General features: G+C 38.2%; 1 protein-coding gene across 2 annotated transcripts; it reads left to right on the top strand.

Moving 5' to 3' along the window:
* Positions 1–6,110: 6,110 nt before the first annotated feature.
* Positions 6,111–14,539, top strand: LOC104612591 (protein ULTRAPETALA 1-like). Of its 2 annotated transcripts, none has more exons than XM_010280051.3 (3): positions 6,111–8,847; positions 9,880–10,204; positions 14,224–14,539. In XM_010280051.3, the coding sequence occupies exons 1-3, from the start codon at positions 8,640–8,642 to the stop codon at positions 14,396–14,398; spliced, it is 708 nt and encodes a 235-aa protein (XP_010278353.1). In that variant the 5' UTR covers positions 6,111–8,639; the 3' UTR covers positions 14,399–14,539. The 2 variants fall into 2 exon arrangements, with proteins under 2 accessions (XP_010278353.1, XP_019055855.1); XM_019200310.2 differs by having other exon boundaries at positions 6,111–9,038.
* The last annotated feature ends 6,235 nt before the right edge of the window (positions 14,540–20,774 follow it).

Below are 20,774 nucleotides of genomic sequence, written 5' to 3'. Positions count from 1 at the left end.
CGCAAGTGAAGCTGCCAAGGAAGCCGTGTGGATGAAAAAGTTCATTCACGAATTAGGAGTGGTTCCGTCCAGCACATCACCCATCCCGTTGTTGTGTGACAACAATGGAGCGATCGCCCAGGCTAAGGAGCCTCGAGCTCACTTGAAGTCAAAACACATCGAGAGGAAGTACCATGTACTACGGGAGATTGTTGGTAGAAAGAACATCCTGATTCAGAGGGTAGCATCAACGGATAATGTGGCTGACCCATTGACTAAGCCACTCACACAGAAAGTGTTTGAGAAACACGTGGAAAGAATGAGACTTCGGCTTGTACCAGATTGGACCTAAGTGCAAGTGGGAGCTGTTAGACAGTTTTGTATGCCCTTAGCTCCAATCAGTTTTGATGTACTTTTGACATTTAGTGTAAATGAATAAAGTGCATGTTTGATTCATGTTGTGTGGTATGTTTCTGTGTAAGACCCTTAAACTAGACATTTAATGAGACTCGTGTTAGTTTAGAATGTTCACAGCCATTGGATAAGTCTGGGGAGATTTATCCTGCCAAGGTTGACACTGGTGTGCTGCCAAATGTTGGGGTGGCCTATCTTAGCCACCAGGGTGAGACCCAAGGCACATGTAGTGTAGGATTATTTGAATCTTTGAACCGGACCAGATTTCCAGTATTGCCCTGGACCTTAGAGATTGATGGGAAAAACTGGAAAGTTACACCTGACCCCTAGACTCGATTATGATACTGCACTAGGTGTCGGATTGGGTTGTTTTCGATATGCCAATTAGTGAGATCCTTAGCGGGGGCCAAAACTTGGGTATGTTGGGACAGTCTGAGAATTCATCTGAGTGGGTGATCATAGTGACAGGATCAGCCCCTTTGTCGGACAAAGGTAATGATTAGGGATGCATTCACTCTGATGGAAACCAAACTGCCGGCAGTTGATTTCAATCGTTGGAATTTTGTTTTGCAAAATTTATATATAAGATATATAGATATGTATGGTTTCAAAATGTTTGCAAATGGTTTTAAATCCCGGGATCCATGTGAGTAGAGAGTGCAACACTGTTCCTTGCAGCTCAGGGAGAGGTCCTCTCTGGTCGGGCAGTGTTTGATCATTATGGGCTGAGAGGTTGAGTGTAAGGCCATTTAGGGTTATACCTGATGGGCTAATCTTGCATCTGCCCACAGTCCCTGGGTTTTTATAAGATGGTTTGACCCTAGGACCACTTAGTGTAAGTGTTGGGCCCATAGAGTTCACGTGATGGGCTCAAGGGGTCCACTGGGCTTTCTAGTGAATTTGGCTAGGCCATGTAACAAAGGCTGGGTTGAACCCATGTGGCTGATGTGTAGATCAATGCTTGGGTCCCACGCCATACAAAGAAGCCCTACTGGGCAGCAGTTTGGCAGATTGTTGAGCACTCAATACATATTGGGCCTAAAGCCCATTTCGAACTGGATGATTTAATTATCCACTTAAAGGGGCGGATCTGAGATTAGGGCAAGCCAAAGGATTGGGTTTTGACCCTATCCACTCTTGGAGAACAAATTCAAATAAAGATTTGAATCTGGTAACCTCCTGATAAGATCAGGAGTGGGCTGACCCAATTTGTAGATAGGATTAAGATAATTCCCTATCCAAATACAGATTTGGATTGGGATAACTCCTAATAAGATTAGGAAGTTTCTTAATCACTAAGAATGAGGAGAAACCCTAATCTTGAATTACAAGAATTCGAACCAAGGGTTTAGCAAAAAAAAAAAAAAATCATCCTGCAATTTGAGATAGGATCTCAGAAACCCTAGAGAGAAGAAAAGCAAATACGCCAACTTCATCTCTAGAGTTCTCTTCCAGCCGCCGCCGCCATTCACTGCCTGGTTCGATCTCTTTAAGAGGGAAAGATCAAGAAGGTGTTTTTGATATCAGTCTTTGCTGAAAGGCTGATTGTGTACGGTGCTATTCTTGTGAAGAATTTGGTTCGTATGACGAACACTGCTGGTTCTGCTCCAGTATCACTGTGTCATCTTCAGTGGGAGCAGATCTTGGGAGTATTCTTTGGGCGTGAACACCAACGTTGGGAGACCGACTCTCCGTATCTGATATAACCCTTCCCTTTCTCTTTGGTTCAGATTTGGTTCGGTTTTGGTTCGATTAGATTTTTGAAGAATTTGATTCGTATGACGAACGCTGCATTCTTGGATTCATACAGTGGATCTCTCCCTCCTTTCAGGACTATCTAATTGTGTCATCGGTTCGGAACACCTCGGATTGGACAACATTAAGAACTATGAATACTTCATCCCCTTTATTTCCCCTCACCCATTCCTTCTCAAAGATACAACAAACCATGGTGTCAATCTGATTTCCAATCGCAAAATCATCATGGACTCACATACCTTATGACTTTATAAGCATCAAACTTTTCTAGCTCGTCTTAAGTCAAAATCACAGCCGCCTGGATGAAACAATGATGGTTTTCTCTATCTTGAGTCATCGTATTGGTTCCACAAAGTGCAAATGGAAACAAAGATAGACAATAGAGACATGGACAAAAAACAGAGATGGAGATGGAGACAAAGACATAGACAAAGACGAAAAAGGGAGATAGAGGTGGAGATGGAGATGAAAATGGAGATAGAGATGAAGCAACGATTTGCATTCTATCTTCCTGAATTTTTTCATCATTTGGGTTTTATTTTGAAAATTTAAGGAATAGTAGAGGATAAATTTGACATTTTTATTTTCTACATTAGCTCTTAATGATGATGTCAATTGTAAGAAATAATAAAGGTGTACAAAACAATTGTTAAATAATAAGGATAGAATTAATCAATTAATTAAACCATAAGCGTAGTTTTATAAATTTTCCCCAAAGATAGGCTTTGAAATAAGTGACCCTTAAAAGGCAGCAATAACAGCAATCATTTAAAACCAGAACCATAGAGATTCCACTCTCTCCATTGGACAATGGACATACAAGCACACAATAACACAAATAAAGAAATAAAAGACATTTTATTTTTCTCTTATGGGCTGTCATTAATGTTTCTGTTTTTCTTTTGTAGAAAGAACCTTATGGGCTGTCATTTTCGTGAATGAATGTAGCGAAAATGGCTGGCTACCTAACCAAACGGTCCAAACCATGTGATATACATATACTAAGCACTCCGAATCTACTTTTCACTGCTCATTGCTGTGGCTAGTGATGCCTTTGGTCATTAGGATTTTTGCTTTGTTCTTTCATAGAATATGGATTTGAGATGAAAAAGTAATGGACCATGGTTGGTTGGTTTTAGGCCGAAGCATTAGTGATTGAATGATCCAAGAGAAGAATAATAAAAAAAATTCCAACTTCACTTCCATTTGTACAATGGGTACCGGCCTTGGTAAGGATAAAAATTTTGATATGATACGTACATGGTTTTTAGTATCAATACACCTCTACTGATACACAAAGGTGTATCGATACTTTGAACCATGCCTCTTGGGTAGTGTTGGGCGTTTTCGGCCGGTAATTTTTCTATAAAAAGAAAATAGCTAAAAGGTCACTCCTGTTTTATTTTTTTCTTGTTTCTCTACAAAGAGTCTGGATCTACTGATCACAGTACACTACTGGCCATGCTAATCCAGCCACAAATAAGGAATATTAGTGATGTAAAGTACTACTAATGTTCTAGATGTGCAATTGGGTGAACGTGACCAGCAATCTGTTGTGGTCAGCAGATCCGACCTCCTCTAAGAAGGGGATAAAAAGCCAATAAAGAAAACAAAAAATTATAGAAGGTAGGAAAAGGTAAAAAAACCTTTACAAACCTTGTATAGATTTCCCTACTTTTTCCTTCAAATAAAGCATAGCCTAAATAAATACTGTGTTTCTTGTGATTGATTGGCTTCATTTTCTAATCAATTCATTTATTCATTTCTTCTTTTCTTATCCTTCATATATTATTATTATTATTATTATTACGCATATGATAATGTTATAGATGATTAAATTTACATTTACGAACCAGTAAGGATATCATAAATCAATTATATAGACATGGTTATACATTTAGGCTCAGTTTGGAAGCAGTACAAATGCAAATATATACAACATAAATACATACAAAATAATACAAAATATAAGCTTTTACACTCTACATATTGGCATTTATACTCCTTCCAAACTCAGCCTTATTGAAAATGAATCTAGAAACCATTTATTGATAAACTCTATATTAGAATCTTACAAGGTTTAAAATATTGAGAGTTCAGGCGTTTTAATGGTTTCAAATGTTGAACTATCCTGCTATAAAAGGTTAAAGAAAATAGTATCACTCCCTTGAAACACTTTTGCATATTGTGTTATCCTGCAAAAAGAACTATTGTCATATGTCATATTAAACCTTGAATCAAAATTGAACTTCTCTCTCTCTCCACATTGTTCTATCCTTTTATATAAGTAGTCTGCTTATGTCAAATCATCCACAGAATAAGATTGTAGCAACCCACCCTCGTTGATTGCAATAATTACGCTCAAATTATTAAAAGATTGAATTGAAAAATTGCTTAAAGAACTATTTGAAACTTAAACTTTATTTTCATGGATGATAGCTTTGATAATTTAGATATTATCCCTATATCAGAATTTATCTATATTCTATTCATAATAATTAATATTATCTGGTTGAAAGTGATGAATCAACCAACGGGCTCTTAGTAAGAAAACCATCATCATCCTACTGTGTTCATCACTGATTGGTTCAATGATTTTGGAGCCAAAAAGTGGTAAACATGGTTAGGTGCTCATGACTTATTCAACAGACACATCCTTATCATATATCATCACTATTTGGTTGGGCAGGATTCTGGTCCCTTTGGAGTGGATTGACATGACTCCTCATTTTTGTTTTTGCTGTTAATTTTGGTTTTCATGGCTTTCGATTGATGAGCAAAATAGGCTATGGCTAAGGGCATAAATAAGAAGTCCTGATCACAAACTAGATAGCCCCACAACCACAAGTTAGTCTAATCTACATCAAAGTCATTCATTGAAACCAAATGGAAAAGGGGAGTTATTTGGGCACACCCCATTTTTGATAAAGGACACATCCCTAAATCCTAATATTTTTTTTTTCAAAGAGTTCATGCATCAAATACAAAAATACCCCCACATACATTTTGATCTGGGTGAGGAGGTTCATAGACTTTTTTTTTTCCATTAGGCATGTGCCCTTAGCACTCCCCAAAAGAAAATAAAAAAATAGGGATAATATTGATTAAATTAATATAAGAACAGGGCTACAATGAGGGTACCCTTTGCTCATGATTTATTTACCATTAGATAGGTTTGATAGATGGAATCATTTGATTGTGTTGATTTTCACTCCAAGTATTATATAGAGAAGGTCACTTCTGGTGGGTCCCTATGCTTTTGTGTACTTAACACGTGGCAGCATAAGATAGCACCTCATTGTAGGGCCCGCTTGCTTTTGACATAAATTAATTAGATTCCCTTGTTGTACTTTTTCTCATTACATATATCTTGTATCTTATTCCATTATTGAGCAAGCAGGGTGGTTTTGCTGGGTTACTGCTCCTTTCTCCCTCAACTGTTCATGCATATTCGATCCCTTTATTCCGAAGTACATCACTTCTTTAATCCGATTGGGAGCCCGAGATATTTCAATTTTCAAGTTTCTGCTCCTAAACAGTAAATCTCAGTCACCATCCTATTTATCTACACTTGTGTATAGAAATTGCATTGGAAAAAACGATAGCCAAACAGCAAAACACTAATGCTCCCTTTATCACGCTGGTCAATTCCGTGCGTACCCCCTACGGCCACGTGGTGGGCGGTTTGGGTTTGCCACATCATCCTTCCACGTGGCAAAAATGGTTAATTAAACCTCCGGGTTGGCCTGAGGGAGGGAGGGATCTGAGGGAAGCTGTTGAAAACTGGGGCTGCCCCATCTCCCAGGCCCTGCTGTTGGTAGTGATAAGTTAGTCTATCCCTTCGTTCTAGGGCCCATGAACCCCCCCCCCCCCCCCCCCCCCCCCTACTTTAGGATTAATTTATTTACTTTTTTTTGTTGGGCACCCATCGATCAATGAATGCATCCAAACATGGGTGGAAAATTAGGTCGGAAGTCGGAACAGAATGACAATAACGTGTATCTCTGTTATGGCTGTATACATTTGGACGATGGAAAAAAAAATTCCATTCCAACTCATGAAGAAAAAGTCGCCATGAGAGATCAGAGATGGAAAGGGGCAGAGCTTCATTTTTATAATGTATATATTCTAATCACCATAGTTGGGCAGCTACCAAATTGAATTGAATGTGGCCCAGAAAACGAACCCAACGGGAATTATTGCCTTTATTTTCTTTACTTTATCTACATATTTGTTCTTCCAACCTTTGTTCTTATTCCATATTTTTACTTGGTTCATGTATATAAGACCAAATGCTAGCTAGCTAAAGAGAAACTTTTTTTTTTTTAAATGTTGCCCATTCTATTTTCATGTATAGGCCGGTGGGACTGAGGTAAGAATGGATTTTGGACAAGCTAATGTCTAATGAGATGGGCAATTTGTGAATAGGTTGTAGACAAAGACCTCTCCATGGAACCCCTTTTGTCCTCTTTCGTTTATGATCAAATTTATGGAGAATTCATGATTTATATCAATCAGGATCAGACAAGTGTCTTTGCATGGATGCTTTGGTCAATTCATGGCGGGCTGTGCATTAATAAGGTCTGTTTCAGTTTCATGTTTGTGGCATTCACAGAGTTGACAAAAATTAACAGACCAGACCGTCCAAAATGTTAGACCACTCAATCATGAATCATGATCTAGTGAAAACTCCTAGTTCTTAGAGATCTAGTTCTAGGGCTTAATTATGAGGGTTTGATATTTAATCAATGACTCATAACTTTAAAGCTTTTGAGTAAACATATACTAGGATTTGAAAAGCAATTAGGTAAGATATTCTTTCCGTGAGGCTTCTAACTTGTTCTTTCAATGTCTATCAAGAGTCTAGCCTCTAATTTGGTCCATGCAACTCCAGACAACAATGACTACCGACCAGCCAGAAAAAAACGAAGAAGGAAGAAGAGACAGGAGATGGGTGTGTGTGTGTGCGTGTACTCATGGAGACGAGAACTGTTGCGTTTCACATTGGATTGGATTGGATCGGATCTTACCGTGTTAGACGTACTTTCACTGCCTCACTGCCCAGAAGTGATAAACACGAGGAGCTTTATCAGGTTATTCAGCAAGCCCGCTCCTGCTTAATAATCCTCAGTCGAGGAGTGGTGGCGGACTGCCGGCCGGTGGGCTAGTCGAGAGTCGAGACATTTATTTGATAGAAGCGCCAAGTTGGGTTGGGTGATTGGGTCCAGCCTCCATCGGCCACCGCTCCAGCTAGTCAGCTACTATAAAATTACAAACTAGGCTGGGATATACCGAGAGTGAGAGAGAGGCGAGAGAAAACTGAAAAGTAGCAGGTTGGTGAATTAAGTCAAGAAACAGGACCCCATAAACATAACATGCAAAAAAAAAAAAAAATAGACACCCAATGCATCAGTGGATCTAGTCATGTAGGACCAGGTTGGAATTATCACTGGGCCCAAGTAGGAGGAGGAGGACATGAACCCTGCCAAGTACCAATATATAGCGCCATCTGCACAACACTACAGCTCCACAAAAATAATCTCCTCTAGTCCTCTATTTGTCTATATATAATAATAATAATAAAACTGAAGGCGTAGACCAGTAGGAGCCGTCTCGTAGAAGGTATGGCTGATGTATGTGGATGAGAGGTGAGAGGGGGAGGGAGAGAGAAACAGAACAGACCAGACTACAGAGAGGTGGGCGGGTGGGTTGGTTGAAGTGGTGTGGACTTTGTGCAAGTAGTAGACTCTTTCTTTCTTTCTCTCTCTCTCTATCAATCTTAAAGTCTGCAGTGGCCCAAAAACCAAGTTTGATTTTTGAAGGCACATACATGAAAAGAATGGAGTATGGAGTTTAATTTAAGTAGGGAGGAGGAGGGGGGAAAGAGAGCCGAGAGGGAGGGAGAGAGGGAGGGAGAGAGAGAGGCAAAACTCAAAATTACGAGGCATGGAAATAGCCAAAAAGTACGGTTACCGAAAAACCTCGTCTCCTTCCCAAATCGAAGCCTGATTTCTTCATGTCATGTCATGCAGGTAGCAACTAGTAAACCCCCCCAGCACAGCCTTAGCCTTTACCCACGATTTTGTCAATCCCATTTCGGCCAGCTCAATCACAACTCCGCAGCTAGAGCCAGCACCTCACCCGCTTTATCTTTTTCACGTTTCCTCTGCCAGATCTCTCGGAGTGAGCCTAGGAGATGTGCGTTTGTTGAGATTTTCCTTAATGGGTCTCCTGGGTTGTCAGGGATTTTAGAGATTTTATGTTGAAAAGGAAGTGGTCTGTATACCACCATATATTATTTGTTTTGGGAGAGACCTACTTCGTTTTGGCGTCTTTGTCCGTTTTTTTTTTCGTGTTTTCTCCCCAAATTTGCAAGGAAAAATTGTTTGACTCGTTATCTCTAATGGGCTTTTGTGGGTTTTCTCTTTGAGAGATCTTGGAAGGTTCTTCAACTCTTCTGAGTTCTTAGATAGTTTTGAGCAGGAGACATGGAGAGCGGTGTCGCGAGAGATGGTGCTTTCATGTTTAGCGATGAAGAGTTGGATGGGATAAGTGGGTTGAGGAGAGCAGGAGATTATATCGAGGTGACGTGTGGGTGTACGAGCCATAGGTATGGTGATGCTGTGGGGAGGCTTAGGGTTTTCGTTGGAGGTGATCTCGAGATCAGCTGTGAATGCACCCCTGGTTGTCAGGAAGGTTAGCACATTCTGTTTTAGTTTTCTCTCTCGCTTTTGGTCTTCTTTTGGGTAATGGCCAATGGGTCTGGATTTATATTCATGTTGAGATGTCTTTATCTGCCTCAAGAACTGGGTTCAACGTCACGAAAAGACTTTTGTTCTTTAACCTGTTCGAAGCCTCGAACGATGTAGCTTTTCTCTTTTATACATGTAAGTGTGTGTAGATTTGTCCAAGTGATGGAGCTCTTTTTAATCTTCTGCAACAAACTTCTGGAGTCTTTCTGTTTATTTCTTTCTTTATTACTTTGTGCTTGAAACAGTACTGTAAAGTTCAAAGCATGTATCCCTGGGCTTGAGTTTGGTAAATGACCAATCGTTTTCCTCTTTGGGCGGGTGTTCTGCCATCTAAACCATGAAATTATTGTTGACTGTAATATCCTAGGCTTGATGCCGAAGGATTGGTTTAAGATGTTATTCTCTAGGCCTATGTCTTCTGTAGGATCTTCTATCACGATACAAGATGGCATTGCTCAGTCGAGAGGTTCTCTATTTCCTTTTTCTGATGGCAGTGCCATCCACTTTTGTAGTTAGTGTTATTTCCTCTTAAGCAGGTACGCTTTGGCTTAGGCGGATTGAAGGCTGATGCTACTGGAGGATTTTATCCTTATCATATAGCTGTACATTGAAAGTGTCCAACTAACTGCTTACAAGCAGGTGGGCTTATGGCTGGTTGATTTAAGATAGTTTATCAGGATTATTTCCTGTCCTTTAGTTCTACCTTGAATACTACTCTGGAAAAAATTAAGCATTGTCAGGTCACAGGTGTGTGCATTTTGTACTGTGGAGAAAGATGCTTACATCTCATCCAGTTCTACTTACATAATTTACTTTGACAGATCAGTAAAAAGAGGAAATGAATGTAGAAAGAAGAAATGTGGTACTCTGGTCATCTTCACCATTCTCTTTAGCACAAAAGTGAAAGTCCTTAATAAGCCCTTGTTCAATGTACTCTTGGCATTTTTGACTGATAATTGCTGATTTTGATGACTAGATAAGTTGACCCCAGCTGCTTTTGAGAAACATTCTGGACGAGAGACTGCCAGGAAATGGAAGAGCAATGTATGGGTGATAGTGAATGGAGAGAAGGTTCCACTGTCAAAGACTGTGCTGCTTAAATACTACAACAAGGCATCCAAAAATGCCAACGGTCATCACAAGTCCCATAATGGGCGACCATGTCATCGGGATGAATTTGTTCGCTGTACAAAGTGTAACAAGGAGCGCAGGTTCCGTCTCAGGACCAAAGAAGAATGCCGGATTCATCATGATGCCTTGGCCAATCGTAGCTGGAAATGTGCTGACCTGCCGTATGACAAGTAAGCTTCTCTCCCAACTGCTATTGATAAAATTTGAGTGATTTTGAATTCTTTTGTTGAAGTTTTGCATACACTATTCCACAAAAAAGTTGACAAATTATATGCTTTATGCAATAATATCATCTGAAAGTGTTGATTTCATCCTTCTCCAATTAGCTACATGTGAGAAAGCCCACTTTGTTTTATCAAACAGTATTCTGCAATTTGTTTTTAATCTTGTTTTCTGTTCTCCCCTGGCCCGTTATGCTCCACCATTTGGAATAAAGTAACAAATGCTTCAATTTGTTCTTATTGTGTTTTCTGTGGTCCACCATTCGGAATAAGATAACAAATGCTTCAATTTGTTCTTATCATGTTTTCTGTGATTTACTCCATTACTGTCTTGTTTTCTTTCCATTGACAATGAGCGTCTAATTCATTTATGAATGAGTTGGGTATATGTAACATATTACATATCCCATTGATACTTGTGGCATGAGTCTGACATATGGGGGTATACTACTAACCCTTAATTGAATTCAGTGATCTTAATATGCACCAAATGATTCTTATGCACTTTATATTCTGGGAACTATATTGCAAAAGTTCTTCATTTCTTAATTGGGAATGAAGAGTGTTGATAACCTCTGTTGTATTATTGATATCGTGATTCTTCTGTATGAACACACGTGTGTGTTTGCACTTATGGGTGACTTTGGTTTTGTACATTAATATGCTAAAACCTGAACCATCTTTCTTACACAAATGGAGTATGCACATGAAGACAATCAATTTACCAGTAGTTTAATCGTGCTGTGTGCACAATTGTGATAGATGACATAATATTCAAAGAAAAATAATTGCACGCTACTTCATTCTAACTCCACCCATTGGTATTTCTAGTAACAATTTGTCAGACTTTTTTTGGTCAAATGTGTGGGTTAACAAGCTAGAGACAGTATTGAATAGTGTGCCCTATTCAGCTGAAGTTTAACTGTCATAGTTTCACATCATCACCATCATCATCATTGTTATTGTTGTTGAGTTCATTGAATCTTGTCAATTAATCTAGGATGCTTCTCTCCATGGTTTTATCTAAAACTTGATGGATGTAAAATTTTCCATGATGCTGAATCTATTTAATGTGTCTAAATGAAAGTGGCCTTAAAAGGCTGCTCTCTGAATGAGCATGTTGGTGCTTGTGGCATGGATAAATGGTTAATTTTTTTTTTAATTATTAAACAATGGTTGAACTTTTTTGAGGTGAGTTCTTTCTCTGCTCTATTTTTGGCATGGGAGGAAGTGAGGAACAAAGAACAAGGGTGCCTTTACCAGATAGATAGGGGATAGAGACTGGTCCTCATATTTCTTTTAGATGTAAATCTGGAGTTTTGAGTTGTGGATCTCTGTGCATCTGACTCTTTCTTAGCTGCACTCACCCTTGGGGTAGGATCTCAAATTTCACTTTGAACTGTGGCATCAAACGCAAACTGATATTTCTTCTTGACAATTTGATGGCCATAGTGAGAATATGATACCAGATTTTGTGTATGCATCAATTTGACAGAACCTATTCTTTCTAAGAAAATCTTTAACATAGCCTGCCCCATGTCCAGCTCAAAAATTTCTTTATGAATGATGTTGGTTTCATCAAAGTGATAAATCTTCCCTAACAGAAATTCAGTTTCTATTGAAGATGTATATGGCTTTTGAGAACTTGTTAGGGATGTATAATTCTTGGATACCACCATCTAAGTATCATAAAGACAAATTGTTCTTTGGTTTCTTTTGTTAATAAAGGATTCACTTGAAAAAAAACCTGGATCTCTGGGTCCATAGGTTTTTTACGGCTTAGAAGTTTATTGTGATTGATGGCTATTCAATGAATTTCATGCATTTCCCCTATGGAGGAGTTTGTTCTCCATGGAGAATCACTAAAGCTTTAGAGGAGTTTATGGTGCGAAATACAAAAATTTGCAAACCATGCCATTTTCATAGGCACAAGTTATGTCCAAATTCTCTGGATAATAGTCAGTTGCTCAAATACATTGATTCTTGGTTTTTCGTTGAGTTCCCTAATTGATATTGGTGTAAGTTCAAGTGATGCAAATATGTGGAATAAGTTAACATCCAGTAAGTCAGGATAACGTCAAAAAACATGCTACTGAACAACAAAGTGTGGGACACTTTCAATTCTGTGAAGGAAGGTCATCTTGCTTTCTCTTATACCTTTAATGAGGTGAGTAGGTGAACAACAAAGTCAGTGCTATTGCCAAAGGTAATGTGGATAGAGTGTTAAATACATTTGTACCATCTCAATCATTCTGCAGTGTACTTAGTATTTTCATGTTAGCTTCTTTGCCTTTCTGGTTAAGTTCAACATATGTGCATAAAAAATATACATGTATGCACATACTTAGATAATATGTATTGCTGATAAGGTAGAGCTCCAATCAAATATAGTGGTGGGAGCAATTCCGGAAGCACTCAATATTCCACAAGCCTGTTTGGCTATGTCACTACTTTGAATTTTGTTCCTTGTTAAAGCCTTGTTCATGAGGAGCATCAGTTGAAGGTGCCCCACAAGCTTGATGGGTTTGTACATGATTAATTGGTCTATTATTGACTAAAAACATGCTTGATGCTTTCCCTATGAAACTAGATATTTCCTGAGAAGCAATTAATTGGTCTATTATTGATGGGTTGTACATGATCAGTTGTGTATCTCTAGCTCAAATCTTAAAATACTAGACTGAATAATATGAAGATAGATCATTTCATTTTGAACAGAGCAAGGTGGCTTTATGCAACAGTGTGAACAGGAGACAGTGGGTTGTAATGCAGTGTCCAAAGCCATACCAGGTGTCTGACATGGCAAAGCCCAGATTTCTGACATTCCAATACAGCTCCCTCATCATGTCATGAGATAAGGGCCATTACCAGTGTTGGTACTGGCCATACAGGGCCTTGGAAGGGTGGGCTGGATATGGACATTTTTTGGGCACAAAGTGGTTAGAGTTGAACCTTTGTTATTGCAACTTGTTAGCCTGAGATTTTACAAATTTCTCTTGTTTGTTTGACACCTGAAATTCTTTATAAGATAGTGTCCTTATTAACCTTGCTATGTGGGTGACGAATTAGATTGTTGCCTGATTAAATTATGTTATGCTATATGATAGTCTTGTGAATTTGCACCAATTTTCTGTTTAGAATTCTGCCAATTTCTTCTTGATTTCAATAACTGTTTTTCTTCATCTTAACTGAAATGTGTTATCAGAACTGTTTTATCAATTGTGAGGTTAGGCTGATCTGATTGGTTTTTTATCAGCTCATCTTATTGGCTTAGTTGCTAACTACGAGAGTAGATGATACTGAGCCTTCTTTTGTCATTCTTCCTAAACTCAACTAATAAAAACTTCTCATTTGGTTAAGCCCTATGAGTATAGTATGGCAAGCTGGATTTTGTTTGCCCTATGTGTTTTATTCATTTGGTTAAGCCCTATGTGTTTTATTTTTTCATGGTTCTAAAGTAAGAATCTGCCTCGTGAAACTTTATTTATTGGAACAGAAACTACCGGGAGTACAACAATACTAACTAGTGACTTGTATCTTTGCCTCATTTTTTCCTTTTATTTTTTTGATAAAGTTTTTTTTTTCCTCCTTTTATTTCTGCGGCCATTACCTGATGTTGGTCCTAGCTATCTGGGAAGTGGGATCTTTTGCATGTGTGCATCTGTTAAATCTTTTTATTCCTTGGTGGTTTCATGAACACCATGAGTGCTTCTTAGAGATTTTGCTGTTACTGTTTATCTGTTCATTTGTTCTTCATACTCAAAAGTTTCTAACTTACAGTGGATGCTTTATTCTTGAGAGTTTTTTTTTTGCTATATTCCTTGTTTTTTAACAGAATTTGGGTAATTGAATATTCTTATAAACCAACCTCTATTCCGTTCATGTCACTGTTTGGGTGTCTACTAATTTATATGTTCTTTTAAGTTCAGTTTCTTATTTGGTGTGTATTATCATTTGTTGCATATCAGAATAACCTGTGACAATGATGAAGAGCGAGCAAGTCGTAAAGTGTACAGGGGTTGCTCCCGATCTCCTACTTGTAGTGGATGTACCTCCTGTGTCTGCTTCGGATGCGACATTTGCCGATTCTCAGACTGTAGCTGCCAGACCTGTGTTGATTTCACACGAAATGCAGAAGCTTAGTCCCAAAATCAGCCCCTAAAATTGAGGCATTCCTTGTTTTTTGGTGGATAGATGGATGGCAATGCAAATTTTTTGCACTATTTATGAACAAAACATTATAAACTTCTGATCGGTGTTAATGATAAAGACTTCTTATTTTCAGTGTCGACTTGAATTCCCAGTACTATCGAATTTAGTTGGAAATTTACTAGTAAAAAATATTCCTTTTATTTAGAAGCATAAGATGTAGATCACATGGGTGGTGGAAATAAAAGGATCGGAGAGTGTGTTTGTGGAAAATGTCTCGATAAATTTCTCACTTATCTGGATAAATGTTTTGTAACACTTCCTGAATAAATTCATTTACTTTGATTTTCAAAATGATCCTTTTACACAAATAACTAATATTAAAATAAAAAGACAAATTTGTCCCGTTATCATTATGGTTTATAAACTTTTCTCCTAGGTGGAAAAGGTATTTGCCCACATGGGATAGTAAGTTTTATTCGGGTAGATGCTCTCTTTACTGTGCAATTAATTACAACATTGGTCAATGGGTTTTATTTACAAGTAAACCAACATTATAAAGTTGATTATGAAATTCATTTATACAGTCTGAAATGAACCGAGTGTGTCAGTCTTTGGTTGGATTCCAGGTGGCTTAGAATCTGTATTCGAATTTTATTAGTCCTTACATGGAAATGAATTGGAATGGTTTCCTGATCGAATTCGAGTTCAGATGTGACCTTACTCGCTTCCAATTTGCTCAGTTTCTCTCCCTAGTTCAGGAGCCACTTTGTCAACCAGTTGGAATGTTGCTTGTGGGTGTGGCGAAATTAAGCCTTTATATTCGTTCACCACCACCCGTGATCCGTCTCTCATTCCAACAATTTGATGGTGAGGACGTGAATTCGACTCAGCTCGTACTAATCCATGCTGATCTTATCTAGTCTTGTCAAACTGTGTAATGTGATTGAGATTGTCTTCATTCCTCCACGACTGATAAGTTTCGTTCTACGTGGTGACTGAAGACTTAACAGCCCAAGATTTCCCTTTTTTTGTCTATTCCTTTTGAAGGTGGTGGTGCAGCGTTAGCGACGCAGCCGCAAAAGAAAAAGAAAAAGGGTAAGAAGCTGACGGAATCGAACAAATACAAATTACAAATATGAAATAGTACAGTACATTGAGTGGGTATGAGTTGGGTCCCCGATTTCTGAGGGCATCTCCATGATTGAGATTTGAGATACGATACGACTCTCCTTTATATTACTTCTGCTTCAGAGGACCAAGGAAAGTGGACGTGCGGGGTATATGCTTCAGAGCTCTCACGCATGGTCCAAAGTTGGCTGGCTTTCTTCTTAACGTTGCTCTTGTCTCTCGTGTGTGTCTTCTGTGTCCTGCTATATATGCTAATTCTCAATCTCTGAGCCGTCTTAATTTTCTTTGCTTCATTCTAAATGTCTAACAGTATAAGGTCGAGTTATCGCTTCTTTGGTTTTAGTAGTATCCTTCAGGAACTGTGTTTCTATTTCTTTAATTTCTTCCCTCTTTCCAAACTATTCATCAGTTCCTTCAATTATATAACTTGCTGGTATGAAGACTCAAAAGGCTAGAAAGGCCGGAAAAGTGAATTAATTGTTTACCCATGGGCTCTGGATGAGACTATTATTCAATAAGACTGGGCGATCATCTAATGTTAATCGCTTGAGATACGGAAGCATTTGGCATCTGGATAAAGCTGAACTCATTCACCAACATTGGCTTCATCCTTTCCCGGTGCGCCTGTTGGATCATCATGTATGTGTAAAGGATTTCCGAATAAAATCAAAAGGTCAATATCCTCATTAAATTTTCTGATACCCCAGAACCCAGAAATCTGAAGTGAGTACATCAACACAGCTGAAAAGGCAAAGCTTATCCTCTATTACCAGATAGATGTTTATAGCCTCCAGAGCCGTTGTTTTGAATGATAACTTTATCGTTGCTGGTGCTCATATTGGTATACCACTTGACAAATTTTATGTTGAACCCAATGGATCAAAGGCTATGCTGCATTCCATATATAACAGCTCTCACATTTGAGCTTAAGACTAACATCCAGCAGTAACAGCCCCTGAAAATCTTTGCGCTGGTTCTATTTTTGCGCTTGGCATTTATAATCTTCTACTAGTGATATTCATGTTAAAGCCATTTCCAGGTAGCTTGGTGCAAGTGATGACAGACAAGTAGATATGTTATAAGGACCCATAAACCCTGAGGATCAAAAACTATAGAACTACATGCAGATTCACAGATGCAGACTCAAACTTGGTATTCCCTTTCCCCATAATTAACTTTGTCTTCCTATTCACCCCTGTTCTCGTTAATTGGTCTGGAAGGCTGTTGGCATATCTAAGTATTCCATCTGAATGAGAAGTTCATCTTGGAAGCCAAAGTATTTTGCTCTAGGACATTTTGCCCTTAATACAAACCAACTAACTACTCATTAACAAATAACAATCCCCTTCAACTATCAAACCCAATCCAGTCTAAAGAAAAATTATATTTAGCAACAGTGTCTAAACTCTGAAGGAGGGCAAGAAGTCTTTTCCTTATTGGCCATGAACAGCTTAGCAGAATGGTCCATTAATGACCACTGACTCCTATAGAGGTCCTGTGTTACTAGAGGGTGTAGCAACCACCAGCTAGCGTTTAGTTGTTATTCCCAGTCCCAGATCAAGTGCCCCTCCTAGTCTATCAACATTTTGTTATCTTTTTGAAGCATAACAGACAACCAACAAAGATAATTTCAAAATAGGGTAGAATTCTCTGATGAAAGAACCACAGAAATTACAATATGTGCAAATCAAACATAACACAACACCCAAATATTACCCTTCACAGTTCAGACTTTCATTACTAGTTTACTACCTTAGCAATAATTTAGCAGGCTATCACCTCACTCCTCACATAGCATGGCTAACATCACCCACATATATAATCTCGAATAAAGAGGTTATCAATCATAGACATGAACTTTTGCTCAATCATGTTTTTCTCTACATTTTTCCTTTTTCATTTATCATGACTATGAACAAACCTTTGTTATTTCAATTTCCCCAAAGAGAAAAAATGACAAATTAGGAGATATGTAGCATTATTGAAACTCAAATATATCCTAGTCAAAATGAGAAGAGTTGGTAATACCTTTTACAGTGAGCTGCTGCCTTGCAACCAAACCTATAAAATTCACCTCTATCGTGCAACCGCTCTTCCTTGCAGGAAGCTGGCAAATGGCAATGGCGAAAAGCCCATCATCAACATCAATGTTTAATCTATTATATTGATGTTGTCTGATTCGAGGTGTTTCGAATCAAAGACACAATTAGATAGTCTTGCCAATTGGATGAGGTCGAGGAGGAATGATGAAACCGTGCATTGAAATCTACAACCAAGAGAAAGGTCAGAGGCCCGAGGAGTTGTTCCCCGGGTAGGTATTTCAACATTCAAGTCAGTAGGGTAGAGAAAGATGTGGTTGAGCTGAGCAGGTTGAAATTGCGCTGGTCTAGGCTAAAGAGATAGTGCGGAAAGGTATTCAAATAGTGTTATTCCAAAAGTCTCTTACCTCTCTTACCTTGAGCTGAGCATGTTGGATATCCGTGTCCCAAGTGGATAGAGCTTTTGGGGTTGTCGAGATGAGGGCATTTGCCGAGGTCTTTGGGAGGTTTCCTCTTTCCCAATAGAGTCCGCTTCCTTGTCCGTGCAGAATATTCCTTCTTAATTAGTTGTACTCTTCCGTTACATGTAATATTGGCATAGCCTGAGAGGAGTAGCTGCAGAGATTACCATGTGGCCTCTTTGACCATCTCAAACATCACTTAAACACATATCAAGATGATTAGAGGTGTAAATTGGGTTGAGTCGCCCGCAGCTCGACACGATTTTGGACCGGCTTGGCACGATAGCTAATAGGCCATGCCAGGCCCGGCACGGAGGTCCGTGCCATGCTGGGCCGGGGGTTCGAGGCCCATGGGCCGACACGGCATGGCTCGACAACACGTGCCGTGTCGCCCGCGGCCCGCGTGTCGGCACAGTACGAAGCACGACCCACCATGGGTCGGCACGGCACGACCTGCCAAGCTCGTAACAAGCCGCGTTCGGCCCACTCGGGAATATAACCGTTAGGCCCCCCTCCCAAGGGGGGGGGGTTATAGAAATAGCCCCCCAATAGCTATAAACAACCATATTAGGGGGGTATTTCTATATTTTGCTTATAGGGGGTTGAAAAAATGACATAAATGCCCCCAACAGCTATATAACAACTAGTTTAGGGGGGCATTTTGGGTAAAGTTATAAGTAACTTTACAATGACCAAAATATCCCTCCCAACAACTAAATAACAGATAATTTTTTGGGTATTTTGGGCAATTGAATTATGTTCAATTCCTATAAATAGCCCTATCCTCCACCATTCTCGTCACACCAATTCAATAATTCTCTTAATTCTCTCTCTCTCATACTTGTACATTCTCAATTTTTTGCAAGCTGAGAAATTCTAATTAGCTAATTGTCTGATTCTGCATTCTCCAATTCTCAAGTCTCAACTTTATTGAAATTTCAACTTTCAACAAGAAGGCTTGCTCAACCAGCTCAAGTATCTCAATTCAGGAGGCTTGGACGTTGAAAGGCTTCAATCATTGAAATTAAGTTGGGATTTTGAACCAACAATCCGGGTAAGTCGAATTAGATTAATTTTTATCTTTTTAGAATTAAAAAAAATGGCCGACCCATCTCAAAACCGATTCCCCAACATGTTCACCATGGATGACATTCAATCGCATCACAACAGTATTAGTGTTAGCACTAATGTGTTTGATGTCGATGGAAGTGGAACTCTCACCCCCAATAGTAGTAGTACTATGGGAAAAAGGAGGGCTTCTAAGATGAGTAGCCCGGTTTGAAAAATTTTCAAAGTAGAGGATATTGAGGGGAAGGGGAAAATGGCCGTTTGCCAAAAATGTAGGAAAGACTTTAGTTATTGTAGCAAGGGTGGTATGGGTCATTTGAGCAGACATCTGTTCACACATGAGCGAGAGGGAGATGAAGGGAGAGAAACAACCCAAACACAGATTGGGAGGGGGACTAGTTTTGGTACTTTTAGATATTCACAAGAAAAAATGAGACAAGAACTTGCTAAGGATATTGTACATGCAGAATAACTATTTATGTTAGTCGAAGATCCAAAGCTAGAAAAATGGTTGCGTAGTTCTGTAAACCCACAATATAAAAAAGTTTCTAGGAATACTATAAGAATTGATGCTTTAAAAATTTTTTACTCATATAAATAAAATTTAGTTTCTTTGTTAGCAAATATTAATTCTAAAGTTGCAATTACTTCGAATGTTTGGACATCCAAATTTAATATTAGTTATATTTGTATTACTAGCCATTTCATTGATGAAAATTGACTTTTGAATAAAAGAATTTTAAGTTTTACTAGGCTTGAATGGCCACAAAGTGGCCCGACTATTGCTGCAAGTATTTTAAATACTTTGCATGCTTATGTTAGTTTTGATAATGCTAGCAATAATGATTTTGCAATAAATATTTTAAAATCTCAATTAAAACCATGCTTAAATGGTAAATTATTTCATATTAGATGTGCAAATCATATTTCAAAAATTAGAAATTGTATTATATATATAAAAAGTTCAGGGGCAAGAAAACAAGAACTTACATATTTATGCCAAAATTATGGTTTAAAATATAAACATTTTATATTAGATGTAAAGCATAGGTGGAATTCTACCTATGCTATGTTAGAAAGTTGTATATCTCATAAACAAATTCTTTCTGAATTTTATAATTTAAAAATGCCTAATGATATGATATTTGAGGAAGACTAGGAAATGACAATCTGTATAAGAGATTTTTTTAAAACATTTTTGTGATGCAACAAATGAATTATCTGGAATTTATTATCTAACTAGTTGTAATTTACTGTATCAATTAATGGTAATTAGTGATTGTTTTGCCAAATATAGAAATAATCCACAATTTCAATGTATTGTTAAAATTATGGAAAATAAATTTAAAAAATATTGGGAGAACAGTTCTCCCCTTTATTGTTTAGCTACAATATTAGGCCCTAGGATTAGGAAAGATGGTTTAGATATTTTACTTGAAGCATATTATGAAAATATGAATATTGATATAGGAAATAAAAAAGAAGAAATTAATAATTTATTATTTGAAATGTATAGTTTGTATGAATCTGAAGTTGTAGGAAATTAATAATTCATCTTCTTCTTCTTCTCCTTCTGACTTTGAGCCCAATAGTAGAAGAGAAAAGATTTTTTTATTTAATAAGTAGATGGCAGAAATCTGCTAGTTCTACAACAAGTTCATTTACTAAACT

This window comes from Nelumbo nucifera, chromosome 1, assembly GCF_055504915.1.
Source record: "Nelumbo nucifera cultivar China Antique chromosome 1, China Antique-T2T, whole genome shotgun sequence".
Classification (NCBI taxonomy): domain Eukaryota; kingdom Viridiplantae; phylum Streptophyta; class Magnoliopsida; order Proteales; family Nelumbonaceae; genus Nelumbo; species Nelumbo nucifera.
Note: the sequence above shows the minus strand (reverse complement) of the source record. Positions and strands in the feature narration are given on the sequence as shown.